General features: G+C 35.1%; 3 protein-coding genes across 9 annotated transcripts in view; 1 reads left to right on the forward strand and 2 right to left on the reverse strand.

Annotated features, from left to right (window-relative positions):
• Window positions 1-1,058: 1,058 nt before the first annotated feature.
• Window positions 1,059-6,268, reverse strand: LOC109032211 (protein PBDC1). The gene is made up of 5 exons (XM_019044222.2): window positions 6,038-6,268; window positions 5,494-5,563; window positions 4,657-4,716; window positions 4,063-4,203; window positions 1,059-1,396 (listed from the first exon to the last, which is right to left on the reverse strand). The coding sequence occupies exons 1-5, from the start codon at window positions 6,046-6,048 to the stop codon at window positions 1,193-1,195; spliced, it is 486 nt and encodes a 161-aa protein (XP_018899767.1). The 5' UTR covers window positions 6,049-6,268; the 3' UTR covers window positions 1,059-1,192.
• A 170-nt stretch (window positions 6,269-6,438) lies between these two features.
• Window positions 6,439-18,831, forward strand: TM9SF4 (transmembrane 9 superfamily protein member 4). The gene is made up of 11 exons (XM_019044221.2): window positions 6,439-7,017; window positions 7,681-7,903; window positions 8,631-8,784; window positions 9,998-10,156; window positions 10,608-10,748; window positions 11,965-12,101; window positions 13,175-13,372; window positions 13,735-13,892; window positions 15,472-15,731; window positions 16,844-17,027; window positions 18,422-18,831. The coding sequence occupies exons 1-11, from the start codon at window positions 7,015-7,017 to the stop codon at window positions 18,659-18,661; spliced, it is 1,857 nt and encodes a 618-aa protein (XP_018899766.2). The 5' UTR covers window positions 6,439-7,014; the 3' UTR covers window positions 18,662-18,831.
• A 1,118-nt stretch (window positions 18,832-19,949) lies between these two features.
• The window catches only part of LOC109032196 (uncharacterized), a 429,804-nt gene continuing 424,196 nt past the window's right edge, over window positions 19,950-25,557 (reverse strand). For all 7 annotated transcript variants that reach the window (XM_072302272.1, XM_072302175.1, XM_072302211.1 and 4 more), the window contains one exon: window positions 19,950-25,116. Coding sequence is in view for 2 of the 7 variants with exons in the window: in XM_072302239.1 (XP_072158340.1) it covers window positions 25,033-25,116 (84 nt within the window). In the remaining 5 variants the exon portion in view is untranslated. The remainder of the gene's footprint in view (window positions 25,117-25,557) is intronic.

Here is a 25,557-nt window from a genome sequence, read left to right on the forward strand (position 1 = left end):
CCCTTGGGGTTTTTAACATTATTGGAAGATAGTGCTTTACTCATTTGAATTTGTGATTTCTGAAAGGGAACTTGCCCAATTCGACATCAGCTTTAATGTACATAAAAACACCAACGTTTTGTGGCTGTTGGAAAGCATCTGATTAATTTCTAAGCTAGCCGACATGGATTCTGCTATTATTAGAGTAAAGTGTACTTTTGCAGTTAACTGCTTTATTTAATCTTTATTTAGGACAACCAAGTTCTGCACAAAAATGTTTCTTTTTCTTGAGATTTCATTGAATTTGCAAAAAGTATATTTGGAGGGAGAGCTGTTTAAATTTTCTCCGTCACATCGTGGATGAAGCAATATTTAATACATTTTTAATGTAAATAGAGTAAATTTTGAATTTGATCTACTACAGCCACAAATAGAAGTGCATTTAAGCCACGTTCAGCAAAACGGCATCATGTGTTTTAGGAACATGGGCTCCTCTTGAACAGGCTGAACTGAGGTAGGCTGGCGACTGCCCCCCCCCCCCCCCCCCATAATTCTACTTGGTCTGTCTCAGAAAATGCAAGTAATTCTTGGAAACATTTTTGACACAAACGCCATCTTAGAAATTTTAGTCCAGTAAATTTTTCCATGAGAACTCTAAGGTGTCTCATTTTCTAAAATTTTTCATGCTGGGAGATTTCTTCAGACCTCCACAGTTGAGAACCTTTCTATATCTCCTGAGCCTCCACTGTGTTAAGACGGTTTGTAAAAAATGAGGAGGAAAGAGCGAGAAAGGGTAAGTCTTATCAGGTGTTCTTCAGATCGTGCAAGTTTTAAATTTTCAGGGCAGCAAGGTGACACATTCTTAACTGCAAATTTTCTTCGACCTTGAACTGTTCATTGGAGCAATCACAAAATATTTAGACCTCAGTTCTTTATTGGAAAGAAAAGAAAAGCTTGCACAGCTTGACACCCCTGATGTGACTTGCGTCCTCTGTTTGTCTTGTATTGCTTTAATGTTGCATACTCCGCTTCCAACCTCACTTTTCAAACTGAAGATGAAATTAAGGAAACTACTGGAATACACTTGATTCTGATTTTTTCATTCTTTATCTTGATTAAAACGTAAAAAAACAGGAGTGTAAAAATTCATCTGTATACAAATCTTATTGAATTAAAAATTTAAAAATAACACAATAATCAAGGTGAACAAAAATCATTTGCTTGCTTTGAATTTTGTCCGAATTGCATCATTATAACCTTCCTTGTTGCGTGCTAATTCGATGGCCAAAAATTGTATCCTTGGAACTATGAAGGAGTTGGATTCAGAATAATCTTCCTTACAATCAGCTCTCAGTAAAGTGCCAAAACTATAATTCTCTACAACTGTTTTGAAATTTTCACAAAAAGGACGCCACTTCTGAAAATGAGAAAAATATAATTCTTTAGATATGATGGGCAAAAAATTATGGTATTTGGTTAAGCAAAGATAACGGCAAGAGGCCATTTAGTATGTTGGCTTCTATATCTTAGAATGCATTATTTCCAAGACTCAGGTAAGTAGACGGAACTTGGTTCGCTTTAAATTTTGCTTTATAATTCAAAATTGGAAAGAAATTATTAAAAGTATTAGGTATGTACTATCGCCGAATTTAGTTTCGCGCATAGGCCGCTCCAAATCAAATGTAAACTGTGCGACACTCACAGAGGAACGAGTGCGTCTTCATGAGAGCGTTATCAGGCAACTCACCGCGCTGTCGCTAAATAGTCACCAGAGACTCTGCGCAAAACTAAATTCGGCGATAGTACAACCAAGCGTGGCTAACTTTGAATTGCTATCAGGGTGTCCATCGGTCCCCAAAAGTTCCCGATCATCCCCGGTTTTGGAAGGGTGTCTCTGATATCCCCGAAAGTTCCCAATTTTCTTGTTCAGGTCCCCAAAAAATGACAAAAATCATCCCAAACACTGGCATTTTTAAATTTTCCCATCAGCTGCGGATGTGCGGTATAACCAGGAATAGAAAAACTGAAGTGTTGCTTGGTTTTTCGTATGTTTTCACCAGTTCATCATGACTTGTAAAATTAGTCGTATAAAATACGCCTTTTAATGCTCTAACTAGCTTCCTTCCTCTTAGTGTTTCCGGGAAAAAAGTCAATCCCCGACAATCCCCAATTTTGGTTTTTTATAACTGATAGACACCCTGGCTATTTATTCATGTCTTTTTTGGACACTATGAAGTCCAGATACAGTCAGAGGTTGTTAACTACTATTTATTTCAGAGCTCTCTAACTGAAAAACATTCTTTTAATTGAACACTCACTTACAGAACTAAGATGTTCTTTTTTCAGCATATGAATTGAAAAAACTCATAAAAACCATGGTTAAACAATTAATTCAATAGGTGGTCAAAGAGGCACCACCATGTGGCAGGTTAAAAATTTCAGGAATATGGAAGAAAGGTAAGAAGGCATCTATTTTTCTCTATTCCATCAGGATTTTCCGGAAAATCGATTTTCTTGTATAAAAAGAGGGTTTTTCGGGGAAAACTCAATTTTCAGGATATAAACCTCAACATGTGATGGATATTTTTTATGTGTTTTTCAACGCCGAGTCCGGAAATGATGTCAAAGTTGCTTCATTACATCGGGATTTTCCGGAAAATCGATTTTCTTGAATAGAAAGAGGGTTTTCCGGGGAAAACTTATTTTTCAGGAAATAACCCTCAACATCTGACGGATGTTTTTTGTGTGTTTTTCGCCGCTGAGTCCGAAAATGATGTCAAAGTTGCTCCATCACATCGGGCTTTTCCGGAAAATCGATTTTCTCGTAGAAACAGGGTTTTCTGGGGGAAAACTTAATTTTTAGGAAATGAACGATCGACTTGTAATAGATAATTTTAGTGTGTTGTTTAACGGTGAATTCGGAAATCATACCCGTTTCCCTCTATGCGACTAAGAATTTCTGAGGAACTAAATTTTTCCCGTAAAAAAGGTAATTTTCCAGGGGAAACTCGGTACAATCGATTTTCCGGAAAATCCCGATGTAATGGAGCAACTTTGACATCATTTCCGGACTCGGCGTTGAAAAACACATAAAAAATAGCCATCACATGTTGAGGTTTATATCCTGAAAATTGAGTTTTCCCCGAAAAACCCTCTTTTTATACAAGAAAATCGATTTTCCGGAAAATCCTGATGGAATAGAGAAAAATAGATAGCATTTTCGGACTCAGCGTAAAAACGTACGTACGAAACACCTACCATATGTCGAGCTTCGTTTTCGGATGCAGACGTACGTAATTATTTGGGATTTATCACCGTCATTTTACCCTGTTTTAGCGTTTGCTAGATGTTTCAGTTGTTTCGCCGCTGTAACGGGGGGGTAAAAAATTTTTTTTGAAGTGTCCAATACATGTTTCCCCACTCAATTTTTCCTGCTGAAGCCGAATATGACCTCAGATTTTTTCTAGGAATTAAAGGCAAGGTATGAGAACAGGAGAGCTGATTGATTTTTTCCAGTTTTCAGAGAGACAATATTTAATACGCCAGTGTTTTTCGATTGTTATTCTTCTTGCTTGCTCACATTTAATTAGACATGAGATTCCTGTCATTCCTTATCCCAAAGCCAAATACAATTTAGGAAGAAGGCCCACCCTCTCTTGGTGGGCAAGCTTGCTGTACCTACTGCATTTCAACATTTTACAGATATTGTACTTTAGTATTGTACGAGAGTAGATATTTAGGTAAGTACAGTCTAACGAAGAGATCACATTAGTATTAAATAGTTGTAATTTCTCGAAAATTTCAGGAAGACCTTCAAGACCTTTGTTTCCTTCGATGAATAATCCCTCTTGCTGTGACAAAGGGAGGCAGGAGAATTTAACTAACTTTGGGTAGTGTTGTATCCTAAGTTGGTAGTCCTATCAGTTGCAGAAGGACTGAGTTTGAAAACTATACCAGGTTAAGCAAAAACCAAATCTGGTCATGCTGAAGTTTATTGCCTTGGTTTAAACTGTGCATGTTCATGTATTCATTGTGCTATTCATACCGAGTCCTGAAGGAAGAACCGATAAATACTGAACCTACTTCTTTCTGTTCGGGGCTCTTGAGTTCATTTTCATTGATAATATCTACTTTCATGTCAGGAAATTCATTTCTAAAGGAGGTGTAAATAATTTCGTCATGAGGAGTCAACTTTAGAAGTTTTGGGTCAACTGCACAAAGAATCTGGAAAAGCAAAATGATACAGACATCAACAAACAAATTTAAAACTTTTAGTGGCTCATATGATTCTTTATCCTCCTTTTTTAAGAAAATCAAAGAACTGACATAGCAATGGAGCAGTCTTGAGAATTGGAGGTAGAAAGGCTTTCTTTGTAAGAAGGTATGATAATATTGCATCTTTGGGAAATTTTCTTTGGGCATGACAAATGAAACCAGCGCTTCAGCTACAGAACTCAGCTTTAGCAGTTGAGAAATGATTCAGTTGCACTAGTCACAGAATTGCTGAGGAATGCATAGAATGCTTAAAAATAGACTAATCAAACCAAGAACTTATTTTGAGAAAATATTCAGATGATTATTAATAATTAGTCAAAAACGTTCATTAGGACCAATCAATTTTTCAAGATAGAGCTTATGGAAATGCAGAAAAACTGGAAGGAGGTTAAAAAGACTTACATTGAAATAAACTTCGGCATGTTCACCTGCTTTAATTGCCCAGAGCGCTTCAACTGTTGGCTAGTTGGTAAGGAAAAAAAATTAATTACTGACTGAGAGACAAAAAGGTGCTTTGAAGTAAAAAAAATTTAATAGTAAAATCCTTTTAAAATAAAATGAGAGATGCTGTCTCTGTGAGGTACAGGATAAATTTGCAAAACAACCCATTCAGATTTAGTAGTTCAGCAGCAACTTAATCAGTTGCATGACTGTCACAAAAGGACAGGTGTTCAAAATTAAGGACCATAAGAATGAATATTTTCTTTTATTCATGTATATTTCTTTGAAAATTCATCAAGTTTCCTTATAAAAGGTTGTATTTGTTTTATCTTCCGATTGACGGGATGTTGTATGATACATCCTTATTTTTTCCATAGACTGATTTAGTGGCTTCGTCATTTGACATAATATCGAACCCTTGCTTCAAATGTAAACAAACACAGAACCTTGTTTCTGATTTGCGCCATGATGGTAAAATGCGTCCAAGTGTTTCTTACAATCCAAAGCTCGAGTGTTTCATAAGTCTTCAATTAATTTAGGACCGGTCAATGATTAAATTTTAATTAATTAATACAATTCACTCATGAAGAATTCGGACATGAGATTATGTTAGTTTGTTTTGGTTTGAACCATGAGCTCGATATTATATCGAATATTGTAATCACTATATCAGTCTATTGCTTACGTCTAAGAAATAAATTAAACCAGTTTTTTGCTTTGGTGTGGGCTCATTAGCATGTAACGTCTCATATTTTCTTTCTTTAAATACAAAATAGGAGGAAAAGTGCAAATGCTCACATCATTTCCAAATTCTTCTGCTGGACGAGTAAATATGTCATCCAGAGTCGGAGGAGATTTTGCAGTAGTACTGAAAAAATGAAAATGAAAAATCATGATAAGACAATACATCCCTGGTTGTATGTTGCTTCCTTTTAGGTCAGAAAAATTCTAAATGGATGACCTTAATTTTGAGAAGTTATTAGACATATAGAATGAAATTGACAAATGATTCAAACTTTTTTACTTCTTTCTTTTTCCTTTGGCTTTGGACTTCAGGCCCTTAAAATTATTCCCTCTTTCCAAATTTTCAGGCACTCAGTCAGGCAAGTGATCCTGCATTTTTGGCATCCCTAGGTTCATTACCTCTTACCTATAGATACTTAGTGTTGAAAAGTTTCCTAAGACAATGAGCCCTGAGATTCTTCAACAATTCTTGAGAGAGTTAGGAAGTAGTACTCGGCATTCATTCTGAAAGCCTCATTCCAATTAATGAAAAGGATCGAATGACGAGAAAACGAATGCAAATTGTAGTTGAATAATAGCACAAAAGACATATATGTACCTTGTAGTCATGTCGATAACAATTCCTGTTGGTGGAGCTGTCACACGATTGTCAAGTTCCGCTTGATGAAAGACTGAAAGTTGATTAACTAATTGACTGGGTCTTCTGACAGCGTTACAAAGTCATTAAATTTGATTGATTTAAAATGTTATGAGCTTATAGCGCATGGAAAAACTACTTTGACAATGGGCAATGAATACTGACCACTGTTAATAAATGAATGATAACTTTCCTAACCTCACTGTCCTACTGTTTGTGTTTGTGTTCTAAGCCCAAAGTACACCATTAGCAGGTGATTCAGTATTTTTTTATTTGAGCGTTCTAATTGGTCAAAGATGCAAACTCTCCTCTCGATCACTAGACTCCAATTTGTTCGTGAGAACACAGCTTAGTGCCTTTTGTGTTTACGTTTCGCCTTTAGCACATTCGCAATGAAATCAATATTCAGAAAGGAATAGTTTTATTCCGAGACTTTCTCCAAAAAATCGTGATGTTTTTTCCACTTGAAGTTTACTAATCTGAAGCTGTCTCATTTCCTGTTAACGTTTGTTTTGTCTGTAGTTCATTTCATTTTTTTATCAACAAAATAATTGATATGACAATCAAGTTTAGGTTAAGCAACTCCCACCCCTATACGTGCGCCGCAGTGAAATATTCTTATGATATTAATACATACCTATCTCTTTAAAGAGGTGGTCAGGATTCAGAACTTCGTAAGCTTTACAATGCCAGCATACGATGGTCTTTTCCTAAACATACAATCTAATTGACATGCCCATCCTATCAATTGTAGGTTTTAGAAAGTGAAATCTTCCGTACCAACGTACCAAGTCTAAATGTCAGAAAATTTTCAATCCGCAGTCATCACACCTGAAGAATAATACTTTTGAAAAAATGAAGAAGTGGAAAGTGTCACAATAGCTGTGTATCATTAACAGAACTTTAATCCTCGCAAGCAACTTTATATCAAACCCAGAATGGTACGTCTCGTCATTTGCGTCACCTCTCCTTTGAAGTGACACTACTTAGTATCTTAAATTTCACATTTACTATTTGCACTTGCAAACTATCCTTTAATAATATCTCAAAGATTTGAAGTATATATTTTTATGCTTTGTACCACTCTAAACAGGTCTGCTGCTTCGTATCGTTGTTAGGAAATTAGTTAAATTCATACGTTTTTCGAAGATTCATTATGAGATCAATCATGGGAACTTAACAGTCAAAGCTCCCAAAGTTATGTATTTGTGTTCAGTATAACACACCTTTTTTCCTGGAAATTTTAGCAATTCATTATATATTTTTGGAAAATGACAAGCTCATATGCGATACTGAGTGAGTTCCATGATCATACTAAGAGCATAATTTCAAAGCATATCCATCAACACTCGCATTTTTGCAGTTTCACTGTTGATTTGCACCTGTTTTGCCGGAAGAATACATCATCAAAGGGCAAACTTTGGTAATTAGGATCAACAAAATGTTCACCTCCAAGTGTTCATAGTTCTGTGCAGTTTGTTGACATCAGTTCGTCAGTTTCGGCTTCATAAACCTGACATGGTCCCAGAGAAACACCTTGGGAATTGTGTTAATGTTGAAGCGAGTAGTTACAGTGTTATTGATTCGTCCTTTTTTTCTTTCAGGCTTCAGGAGCATTATTTTTCTTACTTCCCTTGGCGTCCATCCTGCAAGTGGCTTATGGATTCTACGTGCCAGGTGTAGCTCCAGTTGAATTCGCCTTCAAGGACCGCATTGAAGTAAAAGCTGTCAAGATGACGAGCGTTCACACGCAGCTTCCATATGAATACTACTCCTTGCCTTTTTGTACACCATCGAGTGGCATTGTTTACAAATCGGAAAATTTAGGTAATTGTATTTACCCTCTCTGCAAGTTATTTTTCCTGGTCAAAGGTTAATCAGAGACGAGAGACCCTCCTTTGGCCCTTGACGGCAGATGGAAACTTTTACTCTCGAGGATTCAACACTTCCTTATGATCAATTACGATATTCAATACATAAATATCTACTAAATAGATGATGAACCTCGGGTGGGGTTTTGAGCCAAGTGAGTTTGCCAAGCTTCAGTGTGGTTGGAAAACAAAGTACTCAATGCGTTGTTCAACCTCCACTCAGTAGGTTGATCAAACTGCAGAGTCATAGGTTGGGAAGGAAAGATATGGTTGATCAGGCAAACCATAACTTCATTTTCCGCACTGTAAACATTTTTGTGAATTTAATCTGCAATTTTCCAATTCTCTAAGAGGATTTTGCGAAGGCAATTTGCTTGTAAATCTCTCCAAAACACTGAAAAATTCTCTGATAGCCACTCATAAGAGGGAAGAGAGAAAGAAAAAAATTAGTTAATTTTCCTCTCCATTTTATTCAAGCTGCTCTTGAAAATTAGGTAACTTGGTGAAACTTCTAGAAGCTTGAAAAATTGTTGTTTTAATCATTTTTAAAAGATTCAGTTACTCACAGTAATTGATATATTTATTTATTTTGTCATTATACACTTTTAACCTTTCTGTGAAACTACTACTTGTTTATTGTTTTTTTGTCTCTTCTTAATTTTGACTGTCTTGCATCAAAATAGGGGAAATTCTTCGTGGTGACCGAATTGTCAATACACCATATGAAGTGAAAATGGCGGAAAATGTATCATGCAAAGAACTCTGTGTGAAAGAATGGACGGAAGCAGACCAAGAATTGGTTCAAGATCGAATATTACATGAATATTCCGTCAGTCTGTAAGTATGCATAGTAAATTGCAAGCACAATCTCCGGCAATTTTTCAAGATTTTTTTACTGCAGATTTGAGCATATCAATGGCTAAAGTGCAAAACCACGTATCTCCGTTTGTGACGTTGCAGACTTCCTTTCGTGCTTTATTTTTTCTTTGGAAAACTAATCAATGTAATTTCTTGGAGACTTCCCTCATTTTTCTCATTTTTTATTGGAATACACTGTATGAATTTCAAGCTAAAAAGATGGTTTATTTCTCTTTAAAAAAATGATCTATGAGTGGAAATTATGAAATACTGCTGTTAAAATATGTGGTTTTGTACTTCAGCCATCTATATCAAGAAACTCTGCCAAAGGGTGAGCATGAGATTGAGTCTCAAGGTAGAACTGTAGGGTGGGAAAAAGTCTTAATTGCACACCCACTCTCCACCACCCACACGGGCGCCTACACAAATAAAAGGGTTCTAAAAATGTGGAAAGAGGGAAAATTTCACAAGTAAAAAAGTCGATACTCTAAGGGAAGAAGAAAGAAGAGGTCATCACCTTTGGAAATTGATGAAAAATTTTGTGGAAAGCAAATGAGGAAAATGTGAGTAGCGAGCAGGCAGGCGCATGAAAGTGTGGAAGCTTGGAAGATTCTGCACCTCTTGTAGAGCTCGTGGAGTTGTTGAAAAAATTTCATGAAGAAATTCAAAGAGAGAAGGAAAGAAAGAACCACTTTTGTGAATTGCTGATATTTTTTGTGAATTGTTATTTTTGGTCATTTTTCATTCCTCCAAGGACGTAAAAACACTCCTCTGTTTAGTCAAATAATTTATGCTTTCTGTCATTCCACTATGAAAGGAAGCTGCTTGAAATCAAGGCTAAATTACCCATAAGCTCGCTTTTGGCAGAAAGTAGGAGAAAATTGCTAAAATCTTGATACAAACAATGGTTTTTTTACTGTTTTATGGAATTACAGAACATAGGAAATATTTGTTTGATCCTCTTAATCTACTGCTGTGTCCCTAAAAATCAAGGGTCCAACCTTATACCTGCTCGCTGTTCATCAGTTATCCAATTAGACTAAAATTGCTGCAGATTTCATCGTAGCAAAATTTCAACTAACAAAAAGTGGAATGAAAAGAAAAAACTATTTCTGTTTGCAGCAGATTCAGAAAACGCAGAAGTTCATAGAATATATCATTGTCTATTCAAATATCATTTGCATAATTTCAGGCTCGTTGACAATTTACCGTGTGCAACAAGAATCATCAATCGTGAGACTGATGAATTTAATTACCAACATGGATATCAGCTCGGTTTTGTCAAACCAGATGGCACCACTTACATCAACAATCATCTGAATCTCATTTTATTTTATCACCGCACAACATCGTAAGTACTGTTTTACTTTGATCATGGGTTTTCATCTGCTTTTTCATACCGTAAACTATCAATCTTTTCTCATGTTATCCCAGCTCTCCAGTTAAAGTGTACATTGTCTTTTATCAGTAATTCTCATTGCAAGGATAGGGTTTTTGGTCTAAAATTCCAGGGTACGAATGAAGGGACTATGGTTTGTCAAAACTCTTCAACTTGTATAATCCCAAAAAGAAGTCTAATCTTTTTTCCAATAAATGCATCATTTCCTTCCTAAACTTTTTCTTTACTTTCAAGGACAATACGGGATCAGAACACTCCAAGACTCAGACTCTTGTAACGGAATGGGGAGGTAAAAAAATTTGAATTTTAGCAAGACTCAATTATGGAGTGATAAAAAATATGATCTTTACTCTTCTCATTTGCCATATTAATTTTTCTGTAATATTTTCTTTTTTGTCGCCAGGAATATGTACAGAGTAGTCGGTTTTGAAGTTCAAACTCAAAGTATTGATTACAATTCCTTCATCAAAGATGGTGATAGTTGTAAATTCCAAGTCAAGAGTCAACCTCAGAAGGTCAAGGCTGGTTCAGCAAATAAAGTCAGGTAGGTAATACATGTCTGAATTAATCTGTCTCAAGGTAATTGAGCCAGGTAGTATCTTAGTTGAAATTCCATCTAAATTGTCTTGTAATAAAATGTTGATAACTGTGTCGGCTACTCATGACTGTTGTGCGTTAGTAAAAAAAAACCTCTCTTAGTGCTGCCTATCACAAGATTAAGGAGCTTTCCAGTAAAAGGGCACATAGCAAAAAATCGTGTTTAAGAAAAATGCATTTAAAGTTTCCATCATTATTCTACGGCCACTGACTGTGACTTACGTTTGAAATTGGGAGTCCAAGCTGCGATGTAAGTTATCATCAGTGACCGGAAAGTAATGATGGAAACCTAAGATACATTTTTTTCATACGCAATTTTTTGCTGTGTGCCCTTTTTCTGGAAAGCTCCTCGATTGTATCTGACAATATTTATTCAATGTCAGGCAGCCTGTTCTATGAAATGCAGACAAGAACGTAAAAATGTAATTTTTCCTCATTATTTTTAAATATTGATTATTTTGGGGGTAGTATTAATGAGTGTCCATAAGATGAAGTTATTATGTTAAAAGATGAAAAGTGAAAACTCGAATTTTTCAGTTAGTAACCAGATTTATCATTAAGTTTGATTGGGAATTTAAACCTCTTTTTGGTCGACCACTTTTTTGCCTAGCTTGATCTAAACATTATCTTAGTGGTGTAGATTCCAAAAGTAGTCATTTTTATTTTCCTTTTGCTTCAGTATCATTATGATATAAAATTTACCTCTCAATGTGGATTTAGGGAAAACTTGCAGGTTAACTTTAGGCGCTATGTTCTGATCACTGAATTTATCAGGAATTTTTTTAGGATAAAATTAGGTCTATCAAGCTTTGAGAATATCAAGTATAGACAATATGAATCAATTGTAATGTAATTGTATTGTATTGATTGAGTTGTAAGGTGATTTTTCCTCTGTGAAAGTTCACTGTCCTAAACTGTTCAGAGGAACAAAAATTTCTCAACGCAAAATAGTCCGTGTTGTACAGCTCCATTTGTGTCACTCATGTGCACAGACGCTCTTTGGGTTGTTTTATTTATTTTCAAAACCTAATGGGAACTGACAACTCAGCTTGACAAAACATCAGTCATTGTTTAATGTATTTGTATTTTAGGAAGAATGAATGATATAATTTTTTTTTTCTTTGTCATCTATTTTCTAACACTATGTTTCTTTCATGAATCAGATTTACCTACTCTGTAACATGGCAAGAATCTGATGTAAGTTGGGCATCACGCTGGGATATTTATCTGGCAATGAACGACTCTCACATTCATTGGTTTTCCATCGTCAATTCTTTAGCCATCATTTTCTTCCTGTCTGGTTAGTGCAGAATTTTTTCATTTGGCGTTTCTCTTTCAAAAAGTAGATTTGCATGTATAATTCCTCAATCCAGAAAATATTTTTTAATTTTTAAACACAGTTTCTTTAAAACAATTATCATGGTAATTGCAGTTTTTAGTAATGACTACAAACTGACTAACAGATCATACCACACTTTCCTAGTGTATCTCTATTTATACTTCTAAATATCTTACATTATATTGATCTGTGATGCTAAGAAAGGAGCTCTAAAGTTAGCAATACTGATTTGTGCAGGTATGTAGGAAAAAAAAAGTAATTTTCTTATTGTTTCCTCTGAGCATAATGTAGCTGTAACCGTCAATCCACGATTTTTAGGCAAACCTAGTTTTACCTCGGCAAACCTATGTTTGCAAAGAGGGTCATCAGGCAAACCTAGGTTAGAAAATTTTAGACTAATCTAGGTTTGCTAAATGCCATTTCAGACAAACTCCGATTTTGCTTTTTACCGCAAATATGACCACACCGCTTAACTTTTTTTACGGCAAGACCGTGGCGCTTAACTTTTTTTTTTACCGCAAATACAACTGTACTGCTCAACTTTTTTCTTAGTGCAAATGTAATGTTGGTGGGCTGATTGTGTAGTCCAAATAGATCGAAGTAGACTGTAATTCAGGAACACATACAACACTGAGAAAGGCTACAAGTAAAGGGGAAAATAGCATGGAAAATTGATAATTACATAAATAGTCGTCACCTTATTATTATTTTAAACATTTTTATGACATTTTTTACAGTACTTAGGCAATTATCAATTTTCCATGCTATTTTCCTCTTTACTTGTAGCCTTTTTCAGTGTTGTATGTGTTCCTGAATTAAAGTCTCCTTCAATCTGTAAAAATTTGGTCTCTGCAATCTGCATATCAAAGTTACATTTGCGGTAAAAAAAAGTTAAGTGGTACGGTCATACTTGCGGTGAAAACAAAATCAGGGTTTGCTGGTAACATAGCTAATATACCAGGACATCGATTAAAAAAAATGCAACTAATAATTCATCCTCTCATCAAATTTTAATGATTAACTTGGTTCTCCAGGAATTTTAACTATCATAATGATTCGCACAATTCGCAAAGACATCGCTCAGTACAACAAAGGCATGGAAGACGTTGCTGAGGAAAGTGGCTGGAAGCTCGTGCATGGAGATGTGTTCCGTCCTCCTCGGAATCCACGTCTTTTTTCGGCTGTGATCGGCTCTGGCGTTCAGATCTTTTCTGTTGCGCTGAGTACCATTTGTGAGTTCCCCTTTTCAATTTTTAAACATCTAATTATCAAATCAGAGAAGCTTCAAAGTCTCTGAATACTTTCTAAAGGTTACTAATGGCCTGTTTGTGTAGTAAACCTGTAGGCCAGTCTGCAGTTTTTCCAAATAATTTAAGGTGTTTCATTGCTGTCTGATAATTTAAATGTTTTCATCGATAAAATTCGGAAATTGCCATCTGTGAAGCACTCCAGTGGCACAATCTTGAAGAAAAAAATTCACAATACTTTAAGAATCAAAATTTACTAGCAAGGATCATCACTTACTTCAAACTTTTTCACAAGAAATTTGACTTTACAGATCGTCTCACAAATTTTTTTTTTTTTTTTTTTTCAGTTTTGGCTATGTTAGGTATGTTGTCACCTGCTTCAAGAGGAGCTTTACTAACTGCTGCCATCAGTACTTACGTATTTAATGGTGTACTTGCTGGTTATGTGTCAGGACGAATTTATAGGACTTTAAAAGGAAGAGAATGGAAAAAGTCAGCTGTTTTAGTAAGTTGATTAATTGTCTTTTTCAGCTCTTATGCTTTCAAATGACTTAAGAATATTGTGGACTCATCAATATATCCCAGTAGGCTATAAAAATATGTTTTGCTTCAATTTGTTGAGATTCACTTTTGGTTGATTTGAGGCTGATTATAAGATCTAATTTTCTTCAATTTTGTAAAACTTACATTTTCAAACGATTTTGGACTGACAGTTCATCCAGGGTATCCTAAATCCAAAGTAAATAACATCAAGCATCAGCACCACTTCAATCAGGGTTACCAAAGATAGGGAATACTGGGACAGCAGGGAAATGTCAGGGAAAACCTGGGAATGTCAAGGAAAATGATGAAAATGTTTTGGCAAAATTGTTGAGTCACCTTTATTTGCTCTCTAGAATAGTTTTGACGTTTCTAACAACGAATTTTGCCTGAGAACTATTTCAAATTATTCTTTTAAACCATTTAACATATCTTCAATTGTCAGGGCAATTTACCAAAATGTGTCCGGAAAATCAGGGAAATGTCAGGGAACAGCATTTTCTTAATTCTATGGCAACCCTGCCTCAATAAATTATCAAGTATGAGTTTTATTTAGGTCATCTTCAAAAATTCAGATTGAAAAGAAGTAGATCCATGTCTCAAAGGGTTTAGTGAAAGCTTATGAAGAAAAAACAATCAAGGGACCGAAGGAAGTTCTTTTGCAGTCTGCAGTATTTAAATATAAGATTGTTACCGTAACATCATAGTCATTTGTACTAATTTTTCTAAAACATAAATTCCCATTTCAGAGGAAAGACACTCATACAGAACATAGATTCCCCTCCAAAAATTACATTGTTTGGAGCAGCACTAGTTGTGATCATCAGGAAGGCCCCTGCAAATGCATTTTGGGTTTAACTGAACACATCATCAACGCAGAGCATTTTACCTTATCCGCCGCAATCTGCGCTTTGTTTAATGACCACTTTTATTTTTGAAACAGAATTTTAGGAGAGGATGATATATCCAGTTGGAGACAAAACAGGTTGGCGGTCACCTCCAAATAGTTGAAAGTAGTGTTGCTCCAAACAGAATGTTTCTGATAAAGAAATTTTGCTCTCACTTAGTTTTATTCCCTAGACATGTTTTGTTTGAAACAACACATTGTTTCTGTTTTTTTTTCTTCTTTTACAAGATTCTGAACAAACAATGAAAGAGCAAATTCGAGTTTTAGGTTAGAAAACAGCATTGTCTTGGGCAACAACATAAATACGACTTGCTCTGAGCACATTGCAGTTGTTGTACAACAATGTTGCTTCAGTGCTTTCCAAGTTTTCCGTGCGAAAATAAGCCCTGCCCCCACAACACAAAACATTTTGAACAAAATGCAATTGTTGCTTGTTTTCTCAACTTGTTGCGAGTGTTGCCTCCGAACAAAATACGGCTCCTATCAATAAGAATTTCTATTTTATAGAAAACAGTACTTCTAACCATGATGCAATCTCAGCACCTCAGTCTCAAACCTATTATTGGGTTTTAATTCCTTTTTTTTTTGTTTTTCAGTTTTCCTCAAGTATTGATTTTTCTTTTCTCTCTGATTTTAGACGGGATTGCTTCATCCAGGATTCGTCCTTGGGACCTGTTTTATTCTCAACTTTCTCATCTGGGGTGAAAAGTCGAGTGGGGCTGTCCCCTTCCCGACAATGCTGCTATTAGCTGCTCTGTGGATTGGAGTACTACTTCCTTTGGTTGTGTTAGGTGCATATTTTGGTTACAGAAAACCACCTTTTGCACATCCTGTCAGAACGAATCAAATTCCCCGGCAGGTTCCGCAGCAGTTGTGGTATATGAATCCTGTTCTCTGGTAAGATACAATTCAAATTTTTGAATGAGATGAGAGAGCCTGTAATAAATTTTGGATGATTTACAATGACAGATGGATCCAGGCTGGAACTAAGCATTTATTCCTCGGACGGATCATCAGTACATGCTGGTTTTCTGCCATTTTCTTGTCATTTGTAGGCTGTACTTGAACACATTTTTGATGAGTTTCTTTAAGCAAGATATATTGGACGGCATTTTACAATAATTAGGAACTTCAGTTTATGGGCCAATTTAGAAACAACGTATGCACCATTAGTTTCCTTATGCTTATAAGTGTTTTGCGGATGAGTTAGAAATTGTATGTAGTTTCCAATTGCAAAATGCGGTCCAATTAGCACTTGCACTTACTCGTTTTGAAATGAGAAAAAGTAACAAAAATCTCAGGGTAGAATGATGCCTTTGAAACATCACAGTTGTGTGTAGTTATAAGTGGTCGATGAGGTCAATGCTGACGAATTTTCGGACTACCCTCCCAATATATCCTGAGAATGCAACAATGATTGTCGTTCTCTGCCAATATCCAGTGATGCTATGTTATAAGGATATCCTAGTGACACTCTCTCTCATCTTTTCTCTTGTCTATTATTGATCTGACTTTATTGAAAATCATTGAATTTAAAGATCTTGGTTACCTGAAGGAGTCGGAGGGGAGCTAAGTCAATAATAAAGTTAAGAAGTGTCTTAGTGTTTTTTGTTAATACATAATAAATTTAAGTATGAGCCTATGGATTTTATCCCTCCAATAGTATCAGTGATTGAATTAGAGTGCCTTGCATATTCAATGAAAAGGGATTTGTTGTATGGATGTATTTGCCCACAAAAAATCTACTTGAGTAGGAAGCCTCTCTCTGGTATAAGTGTTTATCTTTTCAGGAAAACAAATAAGTATGAGAATGAAATCAATTTAAAATTCGAAGAGTTGAGAGTGAAATACAGCTTTCCAAGTTTTGAGAATAGTAATCATGGTTACAAGATAGTTTTTAATGGAAATTATTAATCCTGGCTTTGAGGTTCGTCACCTATTTTGGTGAGATATTATCATGTCCTCCTTTTCCTTAGAAGTTTAACACAACTTTTCTGTTCTCTTTACAGCACATTAATGGCAGGAATTTTGCCTTTCGGTGCAGTCTTCATAGAGTTGTTCTTCATTCTGACAGCAATTTGGGAAAATCAATTTTACTACTTGTTTGGTTTCCTATTCCTAGTTTTTATCATTCTCATCATTCTATGTGCCCAGATTGCAATTGTGATGGTATATTCGCAACTACGTGGAGAGGTAAGTGCCTTCATGCCTTCTTTTTGTTGCAAATTGGAGCTGATGCATGAGATTAAATTGGACTATATTTTGCAATTCAAAACTACGAGTTCTCGCATATTGGTAAAGACTATTATGTACATAGGAAAACTAATGGTACAAACGCTGTTTCCTAACTGAGACAGATATTCTAATTGCAAAATCTAGTCCAATGGACAGTAAAATCCCAATGGCTCCAGAATAAAAGATTACTCTAAAATGTTGGTTGTTCAACCAAAAAGTCTGGAAAAACCGCTTCTGTTGCTGAGGGAATTATAAATATTGGTGTACGCACAAATAAAGGGAGGAAAAGGTGAAAATTTCCCATAGCCCTCAAATCTCTGCCGGTGGCCGAGGTGCAACTTGTCTCTGATATCTTCAAAGCGTTCCAACAATAAAATGGTAGAAGCTGAGAATTTAAGTGGTAGTGGATCTCAAGACATGGCACAAATTTAGATATTCTGATCCACTTTTCACACTGTCCACATGTACGCATTCAAGTTAGGTAATAGAATTGGAAAATGGAAAAACTTAACCTCAAAAAATACATTAACATTATCTCTGACTGGCTCAGGGAACCTGCCATACTTTCTTCATGACTGAAATTCCAACTAACTTGTGGTTGTTAACATCTTTTATGGCTTGATTCCATAAAATGTACAAGAACAGAGAGAATTTGGTGAATTTGGATTTTGAATGTCTGGAAAGTTGTAGGTGGCAGCCCTGACAGGGACCAAACTTAGAAGAATGTTAACAATAACCAGCTAGTTAGTATTATAGCCTTGAAGAAGGGACTACAGGGCCTTGAACTGCGGCTATGCTTATGTGAATTTATTTTGTGAGTTTACGTCTCTAATTTTCCAATTTTCTTTCCTTTCTGAGTCATCCAACTCATAGTTTGTTATCTCGTTCTAACCTTCAGTTTTAGTTTTGTTTTCTTGGTTTCGTGTGGTACGACTGATGAAAGTCAGATCATCTATCTATGGCTAAATTGGAAAACGATGTTTCTCCATTGTGGTGTTTAAAAAAAATTTTCCGCTCCTAATTTATTTTAACGAGGAGTAACAAGCCAACTTTACAACTTGACAAAATATTCTGCTCGTAGAGAAAAAAAATTTAGAAAGTTTTCAAGGAATTACGTTGATTAGTTTTCCAAAGAAATAGTAAATTGTGACAAGAAGTATACCATGTCGCGAACGAAGATTCGTGGTTTTGCACTTTGGCCATGGATATGACTTTAGATACGGCGTTTTCTCACTTAAACTGGGGATTTTTCACGTTTTGGCTTCTGTAATTTTTTATATTTACCATTTGCATTACCATTTCTAATTACCATGATTGTGTCTTGGTTTCACGAGTAATTTTGTGATTTTCAGGATTACCACTGGTGGTGGCGCTCTTTATTTGTCTCAGGAGGTTCAGCTGTCTACATATTTTGTTACTCTGTTTTCTATTTTGTAACAAAATTAGAAATAACTGAACTAATTCCCACCATACTGTATTTTGGTTACACATCAGTCATGGTTGTCACTGTTTGGCTTTTTACCGGTACCGTCGGTTTTTTGGCAACGTACCTGTTCCTTCAAAAAATCTATTCTGCTGTGAAAATAGACTAAGCTTTACATTTAAGGTTTTTGAAAATAGATTTAAAGACATTTAGGTAAGTATAGTTTCTAAGAAATTTAAAATTAAGTTTGTCTGCTTTGATTAATTATTTTCTTTTTCATTTCTTTTTCTTAACTTATAATTTGTTGATGTATAAATTAAAATTTATTATTTTAAAAAATTGTCCAGATGTTCTCATTTTCTTTCATAAATCTCATGATTTTCAATCCACTTATACTGCCATCAGAGAAAGCCACCCTGAATAAATGGCTAGCAATCTTATATTTTCTGTTGACTTTCTCCGAGATCAAAACTTCATAACATTCAGGTCAAAACATCCAAAACTGAATTAAACAAACTGGTAACTTTTCCACATTCCCTCTTATTCGTGGACAGAATTTCTGCTCTCATGATGTTCCTCACTTTTCATACAACCATGGAGCATACATGAGGAATTAAGAAACTGCTCTCTTGTGTGTCTTTGCCGTTGTGCAAGACAAATGGTTTCAGGACATTCTGTCACCTATTTTTTGTCTGCGCACCTGTTTTGTCCAGTAGTTTACATCCACGCGTAGGATAAGCAACACTGACTTGGTCCAAGCATTATTATATTAGACTAAACGAAGCAGTATTAAACCAATATTATCTACTGCAGAGGGGTTGGTGAAGTTGCTATATGGGTAAGAACCGGCAAGAGGCCATGGAATATCTGAAATAGGCAGAATTTTCACAATCGGGAGCTTCTGTGGGGTCATTCATGGACCAAAATTCCACATATTCAGGGGTTCTTAAGACTTGAGCTTGGCGATAAACTGGAAAATCAGCGTAAGAGAGTCTGTGGGCTGAGGAATGTAGCTAAGAGACATAAATTCCACACTCGGTCTGCGCCGACGGCAGATTTGAATGTCTCACTTCAATATTTTAAAATGGAAATAAAAAAAGAAAAATCATTAAACATGGTGGAAGCGATTGTTTTTATAGGAACCATTAAGGCACATAGAAGACAAAATTAGTCGCTAATATCAAGGGATTGATTGATTTAATTAGGTAATGAACCTGTTAAATCTATTTTTGTCTAAGCTTAGGAGACATAGAAAAAATTATAAGCTTGCCGGTTCCATCCAAAAAATACAAATTTTTAAGGATACTTTGGTCGTCAATTTTCATCCAATTTTGTATGCAACCAGAACAAAAGCTCTGACTAAAGCCATTCAATTGTTTAAGGGAAGAAACTTGCGTTTTGGACTACCTTTGTAGCTCTTAAGAGGTACGGAAGGAATAAGTGAGGATCCAATAGAATAACAGGTAAAAAAATTAATTTTATTTATACAAGGGTTTGTAGGTTGAATGGGTTGGTACAAATAGCTGGTGTTGTAAAAGCTTCAATCATCAGTTGGTACAGAGTTCCTTTTTAAATGCATAGAAAATGGTGAATTTAGTAGTCTTTCATTGTATCACATCTACGCAGGGATGAAAATGTATAGACCTCTTAATTAAAGTACTCTCTAATGCCTCACTCTGAATTTCATGAACATTTTGAGGTTGAAATCAAGATTTCAACCGCTAAAAAGGGTTTCTTTTTGGATAAAAACAACATGGATGATACCAAATAAATTTTGAATTTTGATTTTCTGAAAGTAAAGGAGCAAGTTGAGGAAATATTCTAGGCGCTATCAAGCTTCATGGAAAATGAACACCATTAAACAGAGGACGAGGTTCATCCCATGAAACCCATGTATTGTGAGTTGCCAAAATCGCCAAATTGAAAAATTTGACTAACATTATTTTGAAAAGTTCTTAATCAAAATGTATTCAAGATGATTCTTAGAAACTTACTGGAAGCATAATATTTTAGCCTTGATATCAGTAGAAAAATAAGTAAATGTAAAATGCTACAAAGAGGATTCAACTTGTAAATATTTGTGCAAACAGCAAAATTATAGTTCAATATCCCATGTACAGGGCTAAAATTACAGTTATCTATTGGTGTTGATATCGCATTTTTACCATTCCTAGTGTGTGCTGACAGGATGGTATTGATTATTCATTTTAATTGCATCATAAATAATGAATTATTATTATCAGAAACAACTGATATTAATTTATTGAGAGGAGGGGAAGAGGGATGTGCTGCAGAAACTGATGTTGCTAAACCACCCATTTTTGGTGCTCAACACAGCCACCCCACTGGTAGCTTAACAACATCATTTCCAGCTCCGTACTTGAAAATACACACTGTAAGTACAAACAAGAGAGTTAACATACTAGTTTTACACTTATATTTTAATACATAAATCAACTTATCATGCAGTGTTATCATGCAAAATATTTCTATCAGAGCAGTAAACTGAGGTACTAAAGATTTTAGTTTCTCTTTTATTTTTCATTAGACACAGTTAAAATTCTAAGTAGAAGCTGGCGATGAGATAACCATGTAGGTAAATGATTCGAGTGCTATACTTGCAGGCTGAATATATTCTCTCAAAAAGACCCTGTACATCAGCTCATAGAATATGAACTGAGGATTAGGTAAATTGATATAAACTATTCAGAGAAAGAAAATCTAAGTTAAGAATTACCTTTGAAAATGCAGCTGTTTTCATTAACCCTCTATGCCACAGTGCATTACTTACTCGTAACAACGCATTTTTTGGGTTTCTTTTAATGATTGAACTCTTTCTCTGCAACATGATGTCGCAAATTCTTAATAATTTTTTTTTAAATAAAATAAATGACCACCAAAATTTTGAAATTTTGGGAGAAAATCTGGGACTCTTCGTTTCGACAAAAGCTACGGCAAAGATCTATGTCCCCAGAAATCTGACACCCGAAATTCATTCATGCTATAGAGGTTTTAACACCCCTCATATTCCCATAGAACTGCAGCTTTCCAATATCTATCTCTATTATCGAACAGGCTAAGGGGGAAAGAGCACAAGGACATTCTTTTCAATTCAGAATTTTCCATATCGGTTCAAGTTGTACTTGGTGGTTCATTTGCAGGACATCATGTCACCAATGCTGAATGCGGTTGAAGAGTTAGGGTGTGACACAGGTTACTTGACAGGAAATCAATAGATTTTTGTCCAAATTCTGGAACTCTGCAAAGGTAGCACTGCTTTTCCTCTCCGTTGTCCCTACAACCAGCACTGACAACTCAGCAACAAGCACGCAAGTGTAGATATTTTTGCAACTCTCAAAAGGAGATTCTTTGATTAATGTTACCGTTAGATGTGCAAAACATTACAGAGGAGCAGGTACAAACTAATACAGGATAGATAAAAAATTATTGGCTCTGTACTAGACCTAGCAGAGGAAAATCTTTAAACTTAGCTCAACAGTGATAGACTTAAGGAACAAACTTTTTATACATGTGATAAACTTGGACAGTGAGAATAATAAAAAAATTAAAAAAACAATAGTTTTCACCATTCGAAGATAATTTGAGTTATTTAAATGTACACAAAAATATACTAAATGACTATATTTACACTGTTATTGGTAAAAAATTAAAGCTGCCTGATTCGGGTGACATAAAGACAGGCTATTGATGATTTTCAAAGGCTACAAAAGTATTGGTGTTCATACTACATGTTAATGTTCTATTTGAAAAAGTGGGAGATCTTTTTAAACTATCTTACACAAATAATTAGGGAAATGTCTCTTGTGTACAATATAAAAAAAATTAATGCATAAAAGTTACATAAAACAACAGCATGATTAAACATCTCACACACAGAAAAAAAGTATGTATCAACAAAATATCTACTGCTAAAAAAATGTAAAGACAAAAAATATTGAATTACAACTAGTTCAAGGTGGTGAGAGCGTTCATATTAATTTTAATCAATTTCTAATATATCTATATTTTTTTCTATTTTGATTTTAGAAAGATGAAAGATCAATGTATACTGCAGCCAAGGCACTGGTTTGTGATAGAATTGACCTTAACAACCATTCAGAAAGGGGTCTTGCTTTCTATTTTTTTCACACAATGAATGGATGCACTTTAGAAAACCTTCCATGATAAAAGCTGAATTTGCGTATAGTTAAGCAGAACAGTCACATCTACATTGTGGTTTTTCAAAATCTCATCTCCAATTTTAATTTTTTTTTAAGGAAACCAACCAACATTTTCCCTTAATATCTTGGGAAAATAACCCTCATATGGGCAAGAAAAATTGCACCAATTTTCGAGTGGGGATGGTCATTGGTTTCTTTCGAAATAATTAAAATAGGGGATGAGATTTTGAAACACTACAATGTTGTTGTGACTTTTTTCTTAACTCTATGTATTTAAGTGAATAGACATTGTTCGACTTTGATGAAAAAGATACAGGCACTATATTCCAAACTTTTCATGATGAGGTCATGAGTACAGAAGGTCTCTCACTTATCGCTCATAATCTCAGACTTGTCAAAAGTAATTAAATTCAGTAGCTTCCAACATTATTCAAAGAAGAGCTTGTTGGTATGAAATTTAGCGGCTTAGATGGCCACATAATTGTAAATAGAAGAAATATTCACATTTTCTAAACCGTCCCAACATTGCTACTGCGATTTATTGAGACTCTTAAACATAATTGATACAAACAAATAGTTACAAAAGTATTTACACTTAAATTCTTTACAAATTTTTCATCTATTGCGTATGAACCTCTGGGCTGTTGGTCAAAATATTTATTGATCAGTCACGGAGAAACAGAAGAAATAGTCAGAAAGTACATGTTAAAGAATGGAATACTAGACGAGGTACGAAATTAAGAGCCACAATGTATGTTCCTGTATCAAACTTTTCTGTGAAATACAATGAGGGCATTGGTAAGAATAGACTTAAAACAGTTTGCTTTGAAGAAACATTATCTTAACACAAGGGTGCTTCCAATATTTCCCTTTTTTTGTAGCAAGAAAAGAATCCTCTCGTAGCCTGTCAGTCTTCAGTTGCCTTCTCACCTCAATGCTCTCCTCATACTTGACTTTCGACTGCATTTGCAAACAATACACCTCATTCTTCGCCATCTCTAGCGTGGGACTAGTGATAATTCTTCCTTCTTTTATTCGTTTTCTACTGAAAAATCTCTCAGACTTGTTCATTGATCTTTAATTAAGTTTGGTTACGGCTCAGTCCTCTAGAGGTTGCAAGGGGATCCTCTGCTCAGCAGTAAAGACACACTTACACGTCCCAAACAGCTAAGTAAATAATGAACTACCGAGAGCAAATTTACAAAAAACTAAACTTGAGGCTACATGGGTGGAAAAAATTAAAAAACAAAAAATTAAGGGGACTGAAGATCCACAGGGCAAAAAAATGAGGGGTAGGGCTAAACAATTAGGGGATGATCCCTCTCAGATGATTTTTTAGAACTTCAGATTTTAAGTTTAGAAATTAAAATTATACCTTAGAGAATTTTATCGTTAAAAAAGGCTCAGAGATATCTCACTGAATTTCTACATTTTCTAGAGGAAATCCCCAGAAATCTTCGATAGATTTCAAGTAAGGATCCTTCAAAATGTCTTCATTGCATTCACCTTTTCTCGGAGTAAAAAGATGGACAAGAATTTTGGTTTAACTTGGTATTTGGGTGACAAAATATTTCAGCCCGCACAGGGACAATAAGATCTCTAATTCTCTATGCATGTATCCTGTAAAAAAAATACTTTCAGGAAAAAAGATAGGGAGAAAGATGGTTGCCAAACATTGATACACCGTTACTCTGCAGTTTCCTCTTTCAAATACTTTGAGGTCAGTTATTTATCTCCCTGAAATCTTCAAGGAATGTTCAATCATGAGATCCTGCAGATTTAGGGAGGCAGGTGGAGATTTGTGATGCTTTCCTATTTTTTTCTTATCCAGTGCTGAGAATTATTGATACAATTCTGTAGGCTGATTGAATTTTAGGTGAAGAGAGTGAGTAAAACAATGAGATTTGTGCAAAGTTGAAGCAAGTTCGGTGCTCTGTGCTGAATTTATTTTCGAGGGTGAACAATTTTATGAGAGTAATTGTAAGAAATTTTTATTTGTGGTACATTATTTACTCCTGATTAATCATATTTTCTGAAGTATTTCTTAATTTCTGAGGAAAACTTTGCTCTTAATACAAAGCATAAAAAGCAACATTACACAAAACAAATGATACTAAGAGTTATTTTTTGTTTACATTAATGGGGTAACAAACGGCCTCTTAACTTTACAATGGGAAGCTGATTTACACTGTGAAGCAGTTAAGCTTTACGCTCTGCAATTTATAATTTATACAAATATTATATTACAGTTCATGAATGTACCAGTATTTAACGCCATTTCAGGACACTCTTCAATTTTGTACAGTTATGTTTTAAAAAATTTACAAAAGGTGTATGAAAAACAACAAATTTAATCTTACTAAGGGTAGGCTAGATCATTTTTCCGTTTCTGTGTTGTTAATGGCAGTGGTTTGTCAAGAGCCTCTCCCGTTATTGAAACTCGCTGAAATCAATAACAGAACACATTAATATATTTTGTTGTGTTTATATATTCTTTTGAACTTTTTCTCTACATATTTTTTGTTGTTCTACAACTTGCTATCAAAACAGCCAGTCGAGCTTGTGACAGACACATGTTTTGAAAGTCGATACTTTTTCACTGGATAAAAAGAATGAAAATGATTCTAGTTCACAATTTCTGTGCTGTGAATGAAACACTGGACATGGTATGAATTCAAGCATTCTGATATGTGTGTCCTCTTTAAAATTGCTCGAGCAATAGCTTTGCACGATGATAATTATTGGAATTCACAAGTCCAAAGAATGTCAAAACTTTATTTGAGATCTTTCAATTGTTTTCTGACGAAACTTTCTCTCACAATAAAAAGACTTGAAATTCATCTTTTGTATTTTTGGTAGACTGCAACATATTTGGGTAAGTATC

Source organism: Bemisia tabaci, chromosome 1, assembly GCF_918797505.1.
Source record: "Bemisia tabaci chromosome 1, PGI_BMITA_v3".
NCBI classification, from domain to species: Eukaryota; Metazoa; Arthropoda; class Insecta; order Hemiptera; family Aleyrodidae; genus Bemisia; species Bemisia tabaci.

What these genes read in the sequence shown, in the direction of transcription:
- LOC109032211 (XM_019044222.2), bottom strand. An exon ending in CAGAAGAATTTGGAAATGAT is followed by an intron (nt 4,717 to 5,493) that starts GTGAGCATTTGC and finishes CTTACCAACTAG; the next exon opens with CCAACAGTTGAAGCGCTCTG. An exon ending in AGAGCCCCGAACAGAAAGAA is followed by an intron (nt 1,397 to 4,062) that starts GTAGGTTCAGTA and finishes TCTCATTTTCAG; the next exon opens with AAGTGGCGTCCTTTTTGTGA.
- TM9SF4 (XM_019044221.2), top strand. An exon ending in TTACAAATCGGAAAATTTAG is followed by an intron (nt 7,904 to 8,630) that starts GTAATTGTATTT and finishes GCATCAAAATAG; the next exon opens with GGGAAATTCTTCGTGGTGAC. An exon ending in TGTTGCGCTGAGTACCATTT is followed by an intron (nt 13,373 to 13,734) that starts GTGAGTTCCCCT and finishes TTTTTTTTTCAG; the next exon opens with TTTTGGCTATGTTAGGTATG.